General features: G+C 36.6%; 1 protein-coding gene across 15 annotated transcripts in view; it reads right to left on the minus strand.

Moving 5' to 3' along the window:
- Window positions 1-18,175, minus strand: part of BRAF (B-Raf proto-oncogene, serine/threonine kinase) — a 178,134-nt gene that overhangs the window by 81,017 nt on the left and 78,942 nt on the right. For all 15 annotated transcript variants that reach the window (XM_070788255.1, XM_070788263.1, XM_070788254.1 and 12 more), the window contains 2 exons: window positions 5,241-5,344; window positions 4,285-4,387 (listed from right to left, as the gene is read on the minus strand). In XM_070788255.1, the coding sequence (XP_070644356.1) occupies window positions 4,285-4,387; window positions 5,241-5,344 (207 nt within the window). The remainder of the gene's footprint in view (window positions 1-4,284; window positions 4,388-5,240; window positions 5,345-18,175) is intronic.

The raw sequence follows: 18,175 nt of genomic DNA on the forward strand, positions 1-18,175 counted from the left end.
ATACTTTCAATTGCCTAATAATCTGTTTCATGAAGCCCTAATTTCTCTTCCTTCTTTAATCTAGTCGATTGCAGTCTTTCTTCCTGTCACTAACATACTTGAAAACTATGCATAACTGATTGTTTCTGTATGTAAAGGAAGTGGGAGAAAAAGAGAAGGAAGGGAGAAAGGAGGGAAGCAGAAAGGAGAAAATATGGGTATGCATTTGAGCATAAACTGAGTGACATATACCTCTGTATGTACACCTTTGTTTATAAGCAGCTACAGGAAGATATATCTTTTCTTTTGGGCCACAACTTATGCTTATTTTGGAATTTGAGACATGAATGGTAAACTCATGTGGGCCATAGAACAGGCAGTTTGCATGCATTGATTTGTAAGGTGTGGGGCTGTCTGAAGTTAGCATCTATGTAAAATGGGAAGGTCTAGACCCATGGCATCTGTTTCTAATCTTGCTTCTCTACCTTTCCTGCCTCCTCCACCCCATCCATTCCCAAGGATTCCTGGGATACATGTAAATGCTGAAGGAATCGCCTTTGTAACAGACTATGAAACCAGGGGGCATAAGCAGCCTTCCTCCCATAGCCAAGGAAATTCAGAACACAGAAGCAGAGAGAGGAATTCTTTCCCTTTCTAAGCAGAACACAGGCTTACTCTTGTTTCTATATGACACTAAGAGCAATTGTTCAAAACCACAAATCTAACTAATCACACTGCTCCCTTGCCTATAATAGTGATTAAATTTCCAATGATTTTAGGGAAAAGTCCAAATCTTCAACACAGCATACAAGGACTCACATGAGCTTATTCCACCAGTATACATGCTACACTGTAACATCCGCCTCTCCAAGTATGTAGCCTCCATTCTAAACTTCTCTCAAATCTGAAAGGGTAACATGCTTTCTTGCTGTTCCCTTTGTCTAGCTAGTCTTCCTTTCACTCATCTTTCCTCATCCACCAGGTTTTAGGTTTGATAATTCTTCCTTTGGGAAAATTTCCTGACTCCTCAAAAGCCAGGTTAGAAATCTCTATTCTGTGTATCTATTGTACTTCAATGGAGAAGGAAATGGCAACCCACTTCAGTATTCTTGCCAGGAGAATTCCATGGACAGAGGGGCCAGTCCATGGGGTTGCAAAGACTTGGACACAACTAAGCAACTAACACACACAGCACTTTAAACATATACAGTAATTAAGAGTCTTTATGAAAATTCTTAATTAAAACATTTATTCTAGGAATCTCTATTCTGTGTATCTATAGCACTTTCAGTTCAGTTCAGTCGCTCAGTCGTGTCTGACTCTTTGCGACCCCATGAATTGCAGCACGCCAGGCCTCCCTATCACCAATTCCTGGAGTTGACTCAAACTCACATCCATCGAGTCAGTGATGCCATCCAGGCATCTCATCCTCTGCCGTCTCCTTCTCCTCCTGCCCCCAATCCTTCCCAGGATCAGAGTCTTTTCCAATGAGTCAACTCTTCTCATGAGGTGGCCAAAGTACTGGAGTTTCAGCTTCAGGATCATTCCTTCCAAAGAACACCCAGGACTGATCTCCTTCAGAATGGACTGGTTGGATCTCCTTGCAGTCCAAAGGACTCTCAAGAGTCTTCTCCAACACCACAGTTCAAAAGCATCAATTCTTCTGCACTCAGCTTTCTTCACAGTCCAATTCTCACGTCCATACACGGCCACTGGAAAAACGATAGCCTTGACTAGACGGACCTTTGTTGGCAAAGTAATGTCTCTGCTTTTGAATATGCTATCTAGGTTGGTCATAACTTTCCTTCCAAGGAGTAAGTGTCTTTTAAAATTTCATGGCTGCAGTCACCATCTGCAGTGATTTTGGAGCCCCCCAAAATAGAGTCTGACACTGTTTCCACTGTTTCCCCATCTATTTCCCACGAAGTGATGGGACTAGATGCCCTTGATCTTAGTTTTCTAAATATTGAGCTTTAAGCCAGCTTTTTCACTCTACTCTTTCACTTTCATCAAGAGGCTTTTTAGTTCCTCTGCACTTTCTGCCATAAGGGTGGTGTCATCTGCATATCTGAGGTTATTGATATTTCTCCCGGCAATCTTGATTCCAGCTTGTGCTTCTTCCAGTCCAGCGTTTCTCATTACGTACTCTGCATAGAAGTTAAATGAGCAGGGTGACAATATACAGCCTTGACGTACTCCTTTTCCTATTTGGAACCAGTCTGTTGTTCCATGTCCAATTCTAACCGTTGCTTCCTGACCTGGATATAGGTTTCTCAAGAGGCAGGTCAGGTGGTCTGGTATTCCCATCCCTTTCAGAATTTTCCATAGTTTATTGTGATCCACACAGTCAAAGGCTTTGGCATAGTCAATAAGGCAGAAATAGATGTTTTTCTGGAACTCTCTCGCTTTTTCAATGATCCAACGGATGTTGGCACTTTAAATATATACAGTAATTAAGAGTGTTAATGAAAATTCTTAATTAAAACAATTAGTCACTCAGTTGTGTCTGACTCTTTTGTGACTCCATGGACTGTAGCCCGCCAGGCTCCTCTGTCCATGGGATTTCCCACTCAATAATATTGGAGTGGGTTGCCATTTCCTTCATCAGGGGATCTTCTCAACCCAGGGATCTAACCTGTGTTTCCTGTGTTGCAGGAGAATTCTTTACTGCTGAGCTACCGGGGAAGCCCTAAGGCAGGGATCCTGTTTTCTTCTTCACTGTTATATCCCCAGATCAGACAAAATATTGGCAAACAAAAAGATCTGAACAAATATTTACTGGCATGTCTCCAACTGTACTGTGCAGATCCCCACAGCCTGCACCTCAGCTGCAGCTTGCTCTCACTGTCCTCTTGCGGCAAGGACCTGCCTGAGGCGCTACTTCAACGTTACTGACTTGGGTCTTCCTTTACCTTCTCATATCCAAATTTAATTAAGAAGAATAACTAAGAAAAAGAGTAGTCATCACTATGAAATATAAACTCAACTTTTTTTTTTAATTCCTAAAAACTGAAATAAAAATTCTTAAGATTTATCTTCTCAAAATTCTACAAGTTAAAGACAAAATCAATACTAGCGAATGCCTTATCTCATGATAATAAAACTATATGCTTCATGGTAAATCTGACTGACGTCAGGTATATTTAACACTTGTCCAAAAGATGCCTGATCTATTGAAGCACAAACCCGACTTCATTATTCACCACTAATGGAGCCCCCAAAACACTAACCCCCTGGGAAATCAGAAGAACCCAGCTGTTCTAATCACAAAGGCACAAGGGAAAACACTTGATGCTGAAAGGGAAGCAATTACTATCCATTTAGAAAAATAAACTACAGTTCAAATTTCATACACAGAAAAGTAAGAAATGCACTCCTGCCTTATAGATCATTCTAATCTTGGCTGCTGCCTACTCGCTCAGAGAACAGGTTCTCAAGCTCTGGGAACTGTACCCTTATCTCCAAGGTAGAGAAGTTCCATTGTTCCAGGCCTCAGGCTGGAGACGCTTAGCTTAGGCTAGATTCTGGCAAATGCAAAAACCAGATAAAGGGAGAAGTATGGAAGGAGAGCTTTAACATCTGTCTTTCTTCAGTCCTCAAGGAGAGCTATTCCACTTCCATTACCCTATCTTTCAGAAACATTTACACAAGTGTGTCAAGGTGTATGCAGAATCTATTTACCATGTTTAGAATGGATTTTTAAAAAAAACTTAAATGTCAAAGAGGAATGGTTAAATACACTGAATGTATATTCTTATGGACTACTATGTAATCATTATAAAGCTAGGTGTAATGACATGGAAAGATACCTATGATGCTGTGCTTAACACTTTTTTAAAGTATCATACAAAATATAATTCCACTTTTAGTTTTTTTTAAAAAGGAAAGAAATGGAAAATAATGAAGGAAAATGAAGGAAGTAAAAAAGAAAGAATATTTTGGGCCTGCAGATATAAGAACACACATTTTATATACAGAAAGACTTTGGAAGACCACACAATAATCAATTGTTAATAACAACTATTTACCTCTGGTAGGGTACTTCCAAGTTTTTACTTGATATACTTTCATACCATTCAAAATTTTTAAATGACTATCTATTACTTTTTAAAATTAAAGACAAAGTATAATGATTAAAAAAAAACCTGTTTAATATGTGGTGCTTTTTTTCCCTTTAAAGAATAAAACTGATTTTCAACTTAGGTAAAAAAACAATGCCAAAATTATTCATCTCATACTTCATTCTTTAAATAAAAACTCAAAGAACTTAACGATTTTTGACATTGAAATATAAAAAGTACATACAAAGTTGTGTGTTGTAAGTGGAACATTCTCCAACACTTCTACATGCAACTCCTCTCCAGTAAGCCAGGAAATATCAGTGTCCCAGCCAATTGGTTTCTTCTCCCTGAAAAGCGCAGACACAGCCTTTCTTGGTTATCATACCTAAAAAGCTTCATATACCTCATGCTGAAGATATGAAAATTGGTTATTGAGGGGCTAGTAATGGTGAGGGAGTTTTGGCTCCCTAGTCTTCCATCGTTAGAAATTTAAATGGCAATAAATTAATTTTTAAGTTTACCCCAAATAAATGTATCACTCTTGGACAAACAGCAGGGTAAAGAGATGTACTCTTTTCTTCAAGTCAGCTCCAGAAAAGACCTACAACAGCAGAAAATGGATTGTTCCTGGGGTCCAAAAAAAAAAACAAAAAACAAAAAAAAAAATCACAGGTATGGATTTACCTATCCATTCAAAGAAAAAGAGTATTCAAGGGACAATATGCCCCCAAAAAGGAGATCTCTTTTTTTTCTTTTCCAGATGGGATTCAAAATTGGGAGTGGCAGGGGTGGGGTCATGGCAAAATTTCATGCTTTCTGAAAAATAATTCAATATAAAATGTTAATTTTGATAAGGCTTTGGTGAAACTATGAGTTTATATTAAAAACAGGAGTGGGAAAGAGTCCATTATTCAAATAAGAAACAGAGAAAATGGTTCAAAATTTTAAGAATCTCAAACTCCATATAAAGTCATTTTATCAGAATAATAAACACCATCATTACACAAAATTATCTAATGTTCACTCCTCAAAGGGCATACCAGACTTGTTTAGGCTAATTAATTTAGTTTTTTTTTTTTTCCTGAGGTTGATTTTCAATACCCTAGGTTTGGGTAAAGATCTTACAGAAAACCTCAAAATTTAGTATCTGATGTTTTTTCCCCTTTTTAAACAAAGTTTCACATCACATACAAACCATACCCATCCTGAATTCTGTAAACAGCACAGCACTCTGGGATTAGACCTCTCATCATCAGTGCCTTCTTCAGGCTGTCCCGGACTGTGACTCCACACCGTGCAGGTACCTAGGGTATCATAAAGTCAGGATATGAGGTAGAGAAGTAAATTATATATTTTTTCACATCACTGGAAAAAAAAAACCAAAACCCAGTAATTTACCTTTATAACATTTTGAAAATGTCATATGGATTACTATGTGAGAAAATTATTTCTAGGGCTAACAACATTAATGGAAAATTATGACTCAAGCATCTATTACTCACCAACTCAAGGCAAAATTAATTTTTGGTTTTTTATTAAAATTACAAAATATCTTAAACACATAAAAGAAAAGAAAATACAACAGATCACTAAGTGCTCTCTGCTGAGAAATAATAAATGTCAACATTTAAAGCAAAATCAACTTTGATCCAACATTGTTCAAAGCTGAAAACGGTAATCCTTCAATTATTATGGTCGTTAAGAGATCTCTTACTGATCCTAAACATAGAAGAGAATACTTGTCTTAATGTATTCAGGTGGTATTTGTTGTGTAGTTGTTTAGCATTCCTATTTCCTCTGGGAACCCACCTTTCCCTAAAAACCACCTGGTACTCGAGAAGTTATGAATCCAGGGTCACTACTCTTCTGGCTGCACATAAGCTGGCTAATCAGTTTCCCATATCCCAGATCCAGGGCTAGATATATGACCTGAACAGTACTACACTTCTTCCTTTAACTGACAGATAGACTCTGGTTGACAGAAGTTTCTTTCCTACTGTAAAGTTCCAAGAAGACAGAAATATGGAATCCCTAATGGTTATCTTCCCTAGTACACTGAGAAAATCTGGCTACCGAATGAAGCTAACTTAAGGAGAAGTAAAGATGACATTAGGAGCTAAGAGAGAAGAGGCATCGAAAAGAGAGAGAAAAAGAATCTTCCTGTATATTTGAAGTTATCTCTACCTTGGTCTTTTCTGCCAGTGACTCATCTCCCTTCTTATTAATTTGAATAATTTAAAACTGAAAAAGAACTGACAAACACAGTGTAGATAGACTAAGGTGAAGCAATGGGAGTTCAGGTTGGTCGGTTTTTATGCGGAGAGGGGAGTGGAGGGTGACAGACAAGATGTGTTAGTTAATAACAAAATTAAAGGTTTCATTCTTGTAAATCACTAAGTGAAAGTAAAGTCGCTCAGTCGTGTCCAACTCTCAGTGACCCCATGGACTGCAACCCATCAGGCTCTGCTGTCCCTGGGATTCTCCAGGCAAGTTTAAATCACTAAGGTATTTAGCAAACCAGAAGTCTCTAAAGAAATTGGGACTCTTATGCCAGAGGTGAATTGAGTGAAAGTGAATATAAGACAGCTGAAGTTCAACAGTATGTCAATGGGGAACAATCTATAAAGCCAAATTAGGACCTAAGATTAGAAAAACAAGAGACAGATTTTAGCTCAATATAACTGTTAAAACTATCCAGCAAGGGAAAAGTTTGAGGGAGTAGGTTCATCACTGAAAGTATTCAAGAGACTAGATTTGTACAGTTGATCCTCTTTAATTCATGGATTCTGTATTTGCAAACTTGATTATTCATTAAAATTTATTTGTAACCCCCAAATCAATACTTGCAGTGCTTTTGCAGGCATGCACAGAAGACTGAAAAATTTGACCCTTCCCAGCTGAGGTTTGGAGAAGGCAATGGCACCCCACTCCAGTACTCTTGCCTGGAAAATCCCACGGACGGAGGAGCCTGGTGGGCTGCAGTCCATGGGGTCGCTAAGAGTCAGACACGACTGAGCGACTTCACTTTCACTTTTCACTTTCATGCATTGGAGAAGGAAATGGCAACCCACTCCAGTGTTCTTGCCTGGAGAATCCCAGGGACAGGGGAGCCTGGTGGGCTGCCATCTATGGGGTCGCACAGAGTCGGACGACTGAAGCGACTTAGCAGCAGCAGCAGCTGAGGTTAATCAAGGTAACATGCCTTCTATTCCTAGCTCTCATACTGTAAACAAGTACCCTATGCCAGGTGACTTTTAAGCTAATGGACCCCAGTCTGCTGTGAAGAAATAAACAATCCAGGGGCCAATATACAGAGGCCATCTTTGGCTCATTTATAATAGTAATCCTGCACTTGTCCTAGGAGCAGTTTTTCAGTATTCACTAATTCAGTGTTTGCAGGAAATATACAGAACATAACTACTGCCAATATAGAGAACTGTCCATACCTTCCAGAAATAATGAACAGAAGGGAAAGCTGACTTTTCCCCTCTGCTATTCGTATTCTGCCTACTTAGGTGGCAACCCTATCTTTAGTTTTAAACCCCAGCCAATCTATCCTGTTATCAGTGAAATCTTTTTTAAAAAAGGTATTCTTAATGTGTGTGTTTGCCAAATACTTCTGAGAACCTGATGAAAGCCTTAGAATAATCTCTTTGAAACATAAAAGTTCAAGCCCATCTATGGACTGCTGAGGAGTCCACTGAACTCAGAATTTCATTCTGTGATATAATCTTACATTAGTGTTCTCAAATTTTTCCATTTAATTATAGGGTGAAATCCAAATTCCTTAATACAGCATACAAAGTCATTAATGGACTGGGGCTATCCACCCTTCAGTTTCTTTGCTAATTTCTCTCATGCACTCCTGTAATGCCATCTTCTAATATAGCTAAGCACCCTTATGCTTCTCTAAAGAGGTTGATTCCAAGGTGTATATATGTTTCATCAGTAGGCAAAATTTTGGTTTCCCACTCTTATCACCAAGGGAAAGTCATCAATCTGTCCTTCATCCACTTCAACAGGCTGATTTTTGTTTCTTCATGATACTACCTGTTCAACAGACTGACAGACCAATGGAACGAAACAGAAAAACCAAAACTAGACTCTTCATTCAACACATAAATAAAATCAAAATAAAGGCAGCATCTGTAACAGGGTAAAGATGAACTTTTAACTAATTGATGCTGAGACAACTGAAACCAATCTAGGAAAAGAAAGTTCATCCATACTTCATACAGTATCATAGGGTAAACTCCAAGTGGATCAGATTTAAATGTTGAAGGAAGGAGGGGACAAACCATAAAAGAACTAGAAGAAACATGGCTCCCTTACAATCTCAAGAGAAGAAGGCCTATAAAATTATGATGCAAAATCTGGAAGCCATAAAAGAAAACACTCACACAACACACTACAGTCAGCCCTCCATGTCTGTTGGTGCCACATTCATGGATTCAACCACCCGAGGATCAAAAATATTTAGAAAAAAATCCAGAAAGTTCCAAGAAAGTAAACCTTAAATTTACCTACTATAAGTAATCTGGAGATGATTTAAAGTATACAGGAGGATGTGCATAGGTTATATGCAAATATTAATACTATGCCACTTTATGTAAGGGACTTGGGCATCTAAGGATTTTATCCTTATATAGTCATCCCCCAATATTTGTAGGGGATGTGTTATGGGGTCCTGGAACAAATCCCCTACAAATACTGGGAGAATGACTATATAAGCAAAGTCAAAAGACAAATACAAATTGGGAAAAATATTTGCTACTTATGTGACAGGAAAATAAATTTCCTGATACATAAGGAGCTCCTGAAAAATTGAGATTAAGACCAACCCAACAGAAAAATGGGCAAAAGAAAGAGAGTTCAGGAAAACAAATTATAAATGGGATTTAAAATTAAGAAAAAGTGTTCAACCTCAGAGAAAAGCGAACTTAAACTTGCCAAAATATTTTTTCACTTATCAAATGGGCAAAAATACAAAAGTCTAACAACATATTCTGTTGGTGAGGCTATGGTAAACAGGCATCTCATACAGTGCTGGTTAGTTCAGTTTAGTTGCTCAGTCATGTCCGACTCTTTGCAACCCCATGGACTGCAGCACGTCAGGCCTCCCTGTCCATCACCAACTCCCAGACTTTACTCAAACTCATGTTGGTCGAGTCGGTGATGCCATCCAACTTCTCATCCTGCCTTCAATCGTCCCCAGCATCATGGTTTTTTCAAATGAGTCAGTTCTTCGCATCAGGTAGCCAAAGTATTGGAGTTTCAGCATCAGTCCTTCCAGTGAATATTCAGGACTGATTTTGTTTAGGATGGACTGGTTGGATCTCCTTGCAGTCCAAGGGACTCTCAAGAGTCTTCTCCAACACCACAGTTCAAAAGCAACAATTCTTTGGTGCTCAGCTGTCTTTACAGTCCAACTCTCACATCCATACATGACTACTGGAAAACCCATAGCTTTGACTAGACAGACCTTTGCTGGCAAAGTAATGTCTGCTTTTTAATATGCTGTCTAGGTTGGTCATAACTTTTCTTCCAAGGAGTAAGCATCTTTTTATTTCATGGCTGCAGTCACCATCTGCAGTGATTTTGGAGCCCCCCAAAATAGTCTGCCACGGTTTCCACAGTTTCCCCATCGATTTGCCATGAAGTGATGGGACCGGATGCCATGATCTTAGTTTTCTGAATTTTGTAGTGCTGGTAGCAGTGCAAAATTAAGCAAAATCTATGAAGCAAAATTTTAAAGTATCTTATCAAAATTACAAATGTGTATTTCTCTTTGATCCAGGAAGCCTGCTTTTCAGTTCAGTTCAGTCGCTCAGTCGTGTCCGACTCTTTGCAACCCCATGAGTTGCAGCACGCCAGGCCTCCCTGTCCATCACCAACTCCCGGAGTTCACTTAAACTCATGTCCATCGAGTCAGTGATGCCATCCATCCATCTCATCCTCTGTCGTCCCCTTCTCCTCCTGCCCTCAATCTTTCCCAGCATCAGGGTCTTTCCCAATGAGTCAACTCTTCGCATGAGGTGGTCAAAGTACTGGTTTCACCTTTAGCATTATTCCTTCCAAAGAACACCCAGGACTGATCTCCTTTAGAATGGACTGGTTGGATCTCCTTGCAGTCTTTAGTATATCATAATATAACTGGCAACTATAGTACATCTCTACAATGGAATCTATAGCTATATGGCTGGCTCACATAAACATTAAAAGCAAAACATTAAACATTAAAAACAAAGCAAAACATTAAAAGCAAAATACAGAATAACATATACAATACGATGCCTTGTATGGAGAGGAGCAGCACACACCCCTGCCCCCCTGCCCCAAATAAAAAGTTAGCTAAAAGGCTCAGGGGAACCTGAGTGTATAGGGAGAGGGGCAGAAACAAGATTTCTTGATACAAATACCACATGAAAGAATTATCTATTCACAAAGGAAAACGGGTGGGCTCCCCAGGTGGCTCTGTGGTAAATAATTTTCCTGTCCATGCAGGAGATGTGGGTTTGATCCCAGGGTTGGGAAGATCTTCTGGAGGAAATGGCATCCCACTCCAGTATTTTTGCCTAGAAAATCCATGGACGGTGGAGCCTGGCGGGCTATAGTCCATGGTGTTGCAAGAGTCTGACACAATTTAGTGACTAAACAACAAAGGTAAAGGTGTAGGGGAGCACTGTTTCCATTTTTATAGATGGAAAGACTAAAAAGATATTTTCAGAAGAACCAAGTTAATGCCTCTTTTCCAAATTCCAAAATTAAGTGTCCTTGCTTGATCTAAGGCCATGATCTTAGTTAAAAACTAGCATCCTGCCTTAACAAAGATCTAAAGTCAATGTAATCACCTGAATATTTGCAAAGGAAAATATATCCAAGAAAAACAAAGACATATGTCCACACAGAAACTTGGACATGAATATTCACAGCATTATTACTAACAGCCAAAAGTGAAAACAAAATTCATAATGGCTAAAGTGTGTTTTGATACACACACAGAATATTATTCAACCATAAAAACGCATGAATACTGACATGCTACAATATGGATGAGCCATGGAAACATTATGCTAAGCAAAAGAAGTCAGTCACAGAAGACCACATATTCTATGACACCATTTATATGGAATGAAATGTACAGAACAGGCAAATCTGGAGAGGTAGAAAGGAAGTAAGTGGTTGGCTAGAACTGGGAAGATGGAGTGACTGCTTAAGGGGTACACAGTTTCTTTTTCGGAGTGATGAAAACATTCTAAAATTAACAGTGCTGACAGTTGCATAACTCTGTGAATAGACCAAAATTGTATAGTTTAAATAAGTAAAGTATGTCTATAAATGATATTTTAGTAAACCTATAAAAAATAAAACAAGCCAATTCTGTCTTTTAAACTACAAGTTCAAGAAAGTCAGCTTAGAACAAGCCACATTTCAGGAAAATTGGGTGAGATTTTTTTTTTTTTTTTATTAACTTATTGTTGTTAACACATTAAAAATATACACGAATGAGGGTATGTCATGTCTAATATACTTGAAATTCTATTAGATAGGTTGTTTAGCTGCTAAGTCATATCCAACTCTTTCGTAGCCCACCGGGCTTCTCTATCCATGGGATTTCCTAGACAAGAATACTGGAGTGGTTTGCCACTTCCTTCTCCAGGAGATCTTCCCAACCCAGGGATCGAACCCACGTTTCCTGCATTGGAAGGCAGTTAACATCTAAATTTCATTAACACTCAATGTTGACCAGGATCTTGTGGGAAAAGGAAGTCTTATACACTAGACAGAATATAAACCAGTACAATTTTTCTGCATAAAATGTACATTTTATGAAGTTTTAAGTGTGCATACCCTATGACCCAATACTTAAGTCCCTAACATTAAAATATTCCCACAACATTTCAGGATATGTGTATTTAAATGTATTTTGCAGCATTTAATTATCCATAATGAAATAAATAGTTAATAAATCAGATATGATCATTCTAAACAATAATTTTAACCATAATAAAACAAGTAGCTTGACATTATGTGAAAGAAGGGGATAAGTATAAGGCAAAAAGATTAGTCCCTTTCTCCTGCCCCCGGCAATGTCCCCATCCCCCAGATAATCGCAATTACCAGGCTTTTATATATGATTCAAAGCCATCTCAAAGGACACACACATTTATTCTTTTTAGTCACTGTATCTAATGCATGACCTGGATAGTCTTAAGTAGTTCTGTACCAAGGGACACTTACCTTGTTTATACTTTTTTCATTTTTAGAAATAAGGAGTACACATTGATTTTGATACAGAGTATATTATAAAATCTCTAAATTACTTTTAAAGAAATTACAGTTTTGAAAATTTAAAGTAAACATATTTGTTAGAAATTCTGAAAAGGAAGAATAAATACCTCTAATACCATCATGAAACAATCACTGTAACATTTAGAAAAGAAGTTTTACATGCATTTCATGTGAATTTTAATACAATAAAAGACAAGTAAGAATAAAGAACCAAACTTCAAATAAACACTTCTTCACACTAAAAGAGGTCAGTCCCTAGAAGAGGCCTCTAGGGTAGCTTTTTGCTTTTCCATATAAATTTTAGAATCAACTTTTCAGATAAAGTAGTAAGGGTGGGATAAGATCCCCCTAGAATTCTGCAGAAACTGCACGTAATTTTGATTAATTTGGGTGAGAAGTATATTTAGGAAGATTATCAAGAACAAAGTAACTTTTGATTTCTTTACTCTCTTCAAATGTCTTTCAATAAAGTTGTACAAATTTCTTTATAAAAGTCTTAAACATTTAAAAATTATTTTGTCAATGATATCATTTTTTAAATAAAATTGTATGTTCTAATTATTAAGTGCAGAGTTCTTATTATAATAGATTTTCTATGTAGACAAATTAACTGCTAAAAATAAGTTTTCTTTCTTTTTAATATTTATGTTTTTTATTTCTTTGTCTTGATTGAGACTGGATAGAATATTCAACTCCATAAGTAGTAGATCTGTCTTGCTTGTTTCCAATTTTAATGAGAACACAGAATCCTTCTTTAGACATACTTGATAGATACCCTTTATTAAGAAAGTTGTCTTTTATTCCAAGTTTACAGAGTTTTTTTGTTTCTTTCTTGTTACAAAAAGGTTTTCAATACATCAAATGTCTTGTTTACTGTATCTAGAGATATCCATACACTTTTATTCATTTAATCTGCTAATAAGAACTGCACTGACTGTTTTGGAGTGGGGCATCCCACACACATGTGGGATGTTAGTTCCCCACCCAGGGACTGAACTCATGCCCTGTGCAGTGGAAGCATGGAGTCCTAACCACTAGACCATCAGGGAAATCCCAGAGCTGCACTAATTTTTAAAAATCATTGTTATACTCCTAGAAGAATTATTTTTTTAAAATATATACATTGTTAGATTCAGCTGACCAGTATTTTATTAAAGATTTTTGCAAATATGTTCTTAGATTAACCTTTAGTTTTTCTTTATCAAGTGATCTTTGGTTTTAGAACCAAGATACACAAATTCTATAAATGAGTTAGGAAATGTTCTCTTTAACTTTTTTACAGAAGAATAAAATTTACATAGGACTAGGATTTTTTTTCATATTTTCTCTCTGACATATGACATTCAGAAGTGTCTTCAAATCTCTAAAAATGTGGTTTCCCATTATTGTTACTAATTTCTACTTTAATTACATTATGCTCAAAAAACACACCTTGTGTTTGTGAAGATTCCCTTTTTTGCCTAAAATGCAGTAGAAAAATTGTTCAGTGTCCCATACATTCTTGAAAAGAATGTGTGTTCTTTCATTTATTAGTACAAGGTTTACATGTCTATTACATAAAATTGACAACTATGTTCTTCACATCTTCTGTAATTGCTTTATCTACCTACGTATCTATTTCTGGCCACACCACACGCCTTGTAGGATCTTAGTTCCCTGACCAGGGACTGAACCCTGGGGCCCTGACAGTGAAAGTCCCAAGTCATAACCACTGAACCACCAGGGAATTTCCTCTAGACTTTTATAATGGAATTATAAAGTATATAGTCATTTTTGTCTGGCTATTTTCACTTGACATAATTACTTTCAGAGTCATCTGTGCTGTTGTGTATACTAGTAATACATTATTTCTACTAAGAAGTATTTCATTTGACAGATATACCAAACTTATTTAACCATTTCGGTAATGCCCAGTTTTGCACATGCCATGCAAAACTATTTATAAAAATACTTTCTCCAGGAAAGATATAGAAAAGCCACTTGATATCATTAGCCAACAGAGAAAAGTATATCAAAATCACAACAAAGTCCCACTTCATACTCAATAGGAAGGCTATAATCAAAAAGAAATAATTTTAAAAGTACTCCATTTATTTCACTGGTCTATCTGTCTATATCAGTACCAAAATGATTTACTTATTAATTTATAATAAGTTTTAGTATCAGGAAGTGTGAGATCTCCAATTTTGATCTTTTTTAAAGTTGTCTGAGTATTCAGGATTCCTTGAGATTCCATATGAATTTCAGGGTGGATTTTTCTATTTTTGCCGGAAAAAAAAAAAAAAAGCTTTTGAGACTTTAAAGCTAAAAGACTTTAAAACATTAAGTTAATCTTCAAATTGCTTTCAAAAGTGGTTATACCATTATACATTCCTATCACCAGTGTACGAAAATTCAGTTATTCCATTCCACATCCTCACCAATAGTTGGTAAGGCCACTCTTTCATTTTAATCATTCTAGTAGGTGTGTGGTGGTATCTTGTGCCTTTAATCAGCTTTTTTCCTAACGGCCCATGATGTTGAGCATCTTCTTATGTGTTTATTTGCCATCCACATATCTTCTTTGAAGTATCTATTCAAATCTTTTGTCCACTTAATTGTTTCCTTACTGTTGAGTTCTAAGAGTTCTTTATATATTCTGAATACATGTCTTTGATCAGATATATATATTTTGCAAAGATTATCTACTAGTCTGTGGTTTGTCTCTTTATTCTCTTAATATAGTCTTTAGGAGAGGAGAAGTTTTTAATTTTGATAAAGTACAACTTATCAATATGTTCATTAGGGATTGTGTTTTGGTGTTATATTTTAGAAACTGTTACCAAATTCCAAGTCACAAAATATTTTCCTCTGTGTTTTCTTGTACAAACTAGCTTTACATTTAATTCTTACTTTTCATTCCTTCCTCTGTGTTCAATTTTTTACATTTAATTCTTACTTTAAAATGTTTACATTTTTACATTTAATTTCTACTTTTCATTGCTTCCTCTCAGTTTCATTGCTTCCTCAGTTCAGTTTTCTCCCTAAGTCATTTCCAGGTAGTCCCTTTGGGTAGAGCTTGAGAAAAGTAAACTCATCTGGAAAGGCTTTACTGTGCCCTGACTCACAGTGTACCCAATAAGTTAAACTCACACTTTAGCTAAGCAACTTACAGCATCACTCAGCACTCTTGAGTATATTATTCTACTGTCTTCTGGCTTCTACAGCTGCTACAAAGAAATTTTTTGATAATCTAACTGGAATTTCTTTATAGGTAATTTTTCCTAAGTGCTTTTAAAACAATATTCTTTCATTTTGTTACATCTAATAAGAATGAATTCAAATTTACTTAAACAACTTAAAGCTTATGCGTCTCAAATCCTTAATTTGTGTCTTTAATGAAGGTTAGCCATCATTTTTTTGAATTTTGCTCTATTCTTTTTCTGTTTTAAAAAAATATCTATTTATTTATTTATGGCTGTTGCTACACAGGCTTTTCTCTAGTGGTGAGCTGGGACTACTCTTTACTTGAAGTGGGCAGGCTTCTCATTGCGGTGGCTTCTCTTGCTGTGAAGCATGGGCTCTAGGGCTCTAGGGCTTCAGCAGTTGGGGTTCCTGGGCTCTGGAGCACAGGTTCAATAGTTGTGGTGCACAGGGTTAGTTGTTCCACAGCATTTGCAATCTTCCTGAAACAAGGATCAAACTCGTGTCTCCCACATTGGCAGGTGGATTCTTTACCACCAAGCCATCAGGAAGCCCCATTCCTTTATTCTGTTCTCATTTTCTGCTTTGAGGCATATGATGAAACTATTCAATCCATCCTTCATACCTATTAACCTCTCATATTTTCTATAACTCTCTTTCTCTGTTTTCCAGAGGTCACCAATTTTCCTCCTTCAGCTAAATTCAATCTACTTTTAAATTAATCCATTGAGTTTTTAAAAATAAATATTTTGATTTCTATACAGCATTTTAACACTTGGTCTGTAATATGCTGTAACCTGCTTGATAATTACTTCTCCATATTTGTTTTCTCTCTTTAACATTTTGTTTTCCATCATACCATTTGAAAGTAAGTTCTAAATTTACTGATCGAGACAGACTTCAGTATAGTGGCTATTCTTAAAGGTGGGTACTCAATTGAGGGAGCACAAGAGTACACTCTCAACATTAGAAATGTTCTATAATTTTTATCTGCATGGCAGGTACACATGCAGAAGGTCACTGAGCTGTACACTTGAGATTTGTACACTTTACTATATGTAAGTTTTATTTTTAAAAAAGAGGTGAGAGAGGTTGCAGGCATCATAACAATTTACCCCTAAACATTTAAGCATATATTTCCTAAGAATAAAGATATTCTCCTACATTATATTATCTCTATTATCACACTTAAGGAAACTAATAATTCCATAAAAACATACTACATTCAACCAATATTTGACGTATCCCATTTCAAGAAGGACTTCTACAGCTCTTTCTCACCCTAGTCCCAAACCAGGATTACACAATGCATTTGGTTGTTTTGTCTATTGTTTGGTCTATTTGGTTTGTTTGGTCTATTTAGTGTAGAATAATCTCCAGTGTTTTATTCTCCATGAATTGAGAGTCCAGGCTGTCTTACGGAATGTCCATCTTTCGAATGTGTCTGCTTCTCATGGTGCTTAACTTTTCCCTTTACTTCTTGTCCTTCCTATAAAGTGGAAGGACCAGAAGCTTAACATTCAACACAATTATTTTTAGCAATAATACTTCAGGGATGATAAGTGTCATCCACTTTAAATTTTAAGGCCACCTAGAAATTCTATTTGGTTCCTTCTTAGGAATCTAATTTTGCTGCTATTAAGTCTTCTAACTCACTGATGACAGACTATTTCTTCTTGCATACTGTAACTTGGGATTTTGACCTTGTCATTGAGGTATTATGTGTATGAATTACATAAGATCTATATGGGCTAAGGGAGGGATTTACATTTGTTTCTGGCCAGTGCCTGAGTGCTATTACTATTCCAGAACCTTTTTAAAAATTTCATTTCTTGGGTTGAGAATTCCTAAATAATGCAGGTAACATAATGATGAACCCCACACTATGGTAAGAACAGATCTACAGTTAAGAATTCACAAGGGAAACTTTAACCTTTATCTGGGGCCCTGGCAAAGACAGAAAAGTTTCACTGTTATTTATGTATGCTGGTGAACAGATTTTCTTCTAATTCACCCTTTTATTGAAGGTAAAGCTTTTCAAAGGTTCAGATTATGTGAGGATATAAGTTTCAACCACCTTTGTGGCATAAGCCGAAGGCCTAGTCTTGTGTCTCCACATCATGACATTCACATGCCTTTGTTTCACCGGGTAACTAACTGACCCCACTGGAGGCCACTAGAGCATAGTAAGTCAGCAAACATTTTCTGTGAAGCATTATTAATGCTATCTGAGGGGAAAAATTAAAAGACTACTTTGGCTTCAACTGTATTTAGTAATGAAATGTTTTTTTATTAATATCAAAATAACCATATACATTATAAAAAATGAGTGATGCGGGGAGGTGCGTTTTTCCATTCAGTTATGTCCAATGGCAGTACTTGTTGCACTTGAGATTACAGACCATCTATAATTATCCTGCAGATTTCCCTGCTTTAAAGGTTATTTATAGAGTACTGTGTTCCAATGATGATATAATGATCAACAATCAAAGCTTATATAAACAAGAGGAAAAATGTCAAGCACAATAAGAATCCAACATTTGGTAATAAATCTGAATAAGGCTTTCTCTATGGCAAAGAACAAAGCTTACCTGACATATGTTAGACAACAAACAAGCTTAAGTCTCAAAATTCTGACTGATTCTAAACTAACACTCAGA

The sequence above is a fragment of the Bos indicus genome, chromosome 4 (assembly GCF_029378745.1).
Source record: "Bos indicus isolate NIAB-ARS_2022 breed Sahiwal x Tharparkar chromosome 4, NIAB-ARS_B.indTharparkar_mat_pri_1.0, whole genome shotgun sequence".
Taxonomy (NCBI): Eukaryota; Metazoa; Chordata; class Mammalia; order Artiodactyla; family Bovidae; genus Bos; species Bos indicus.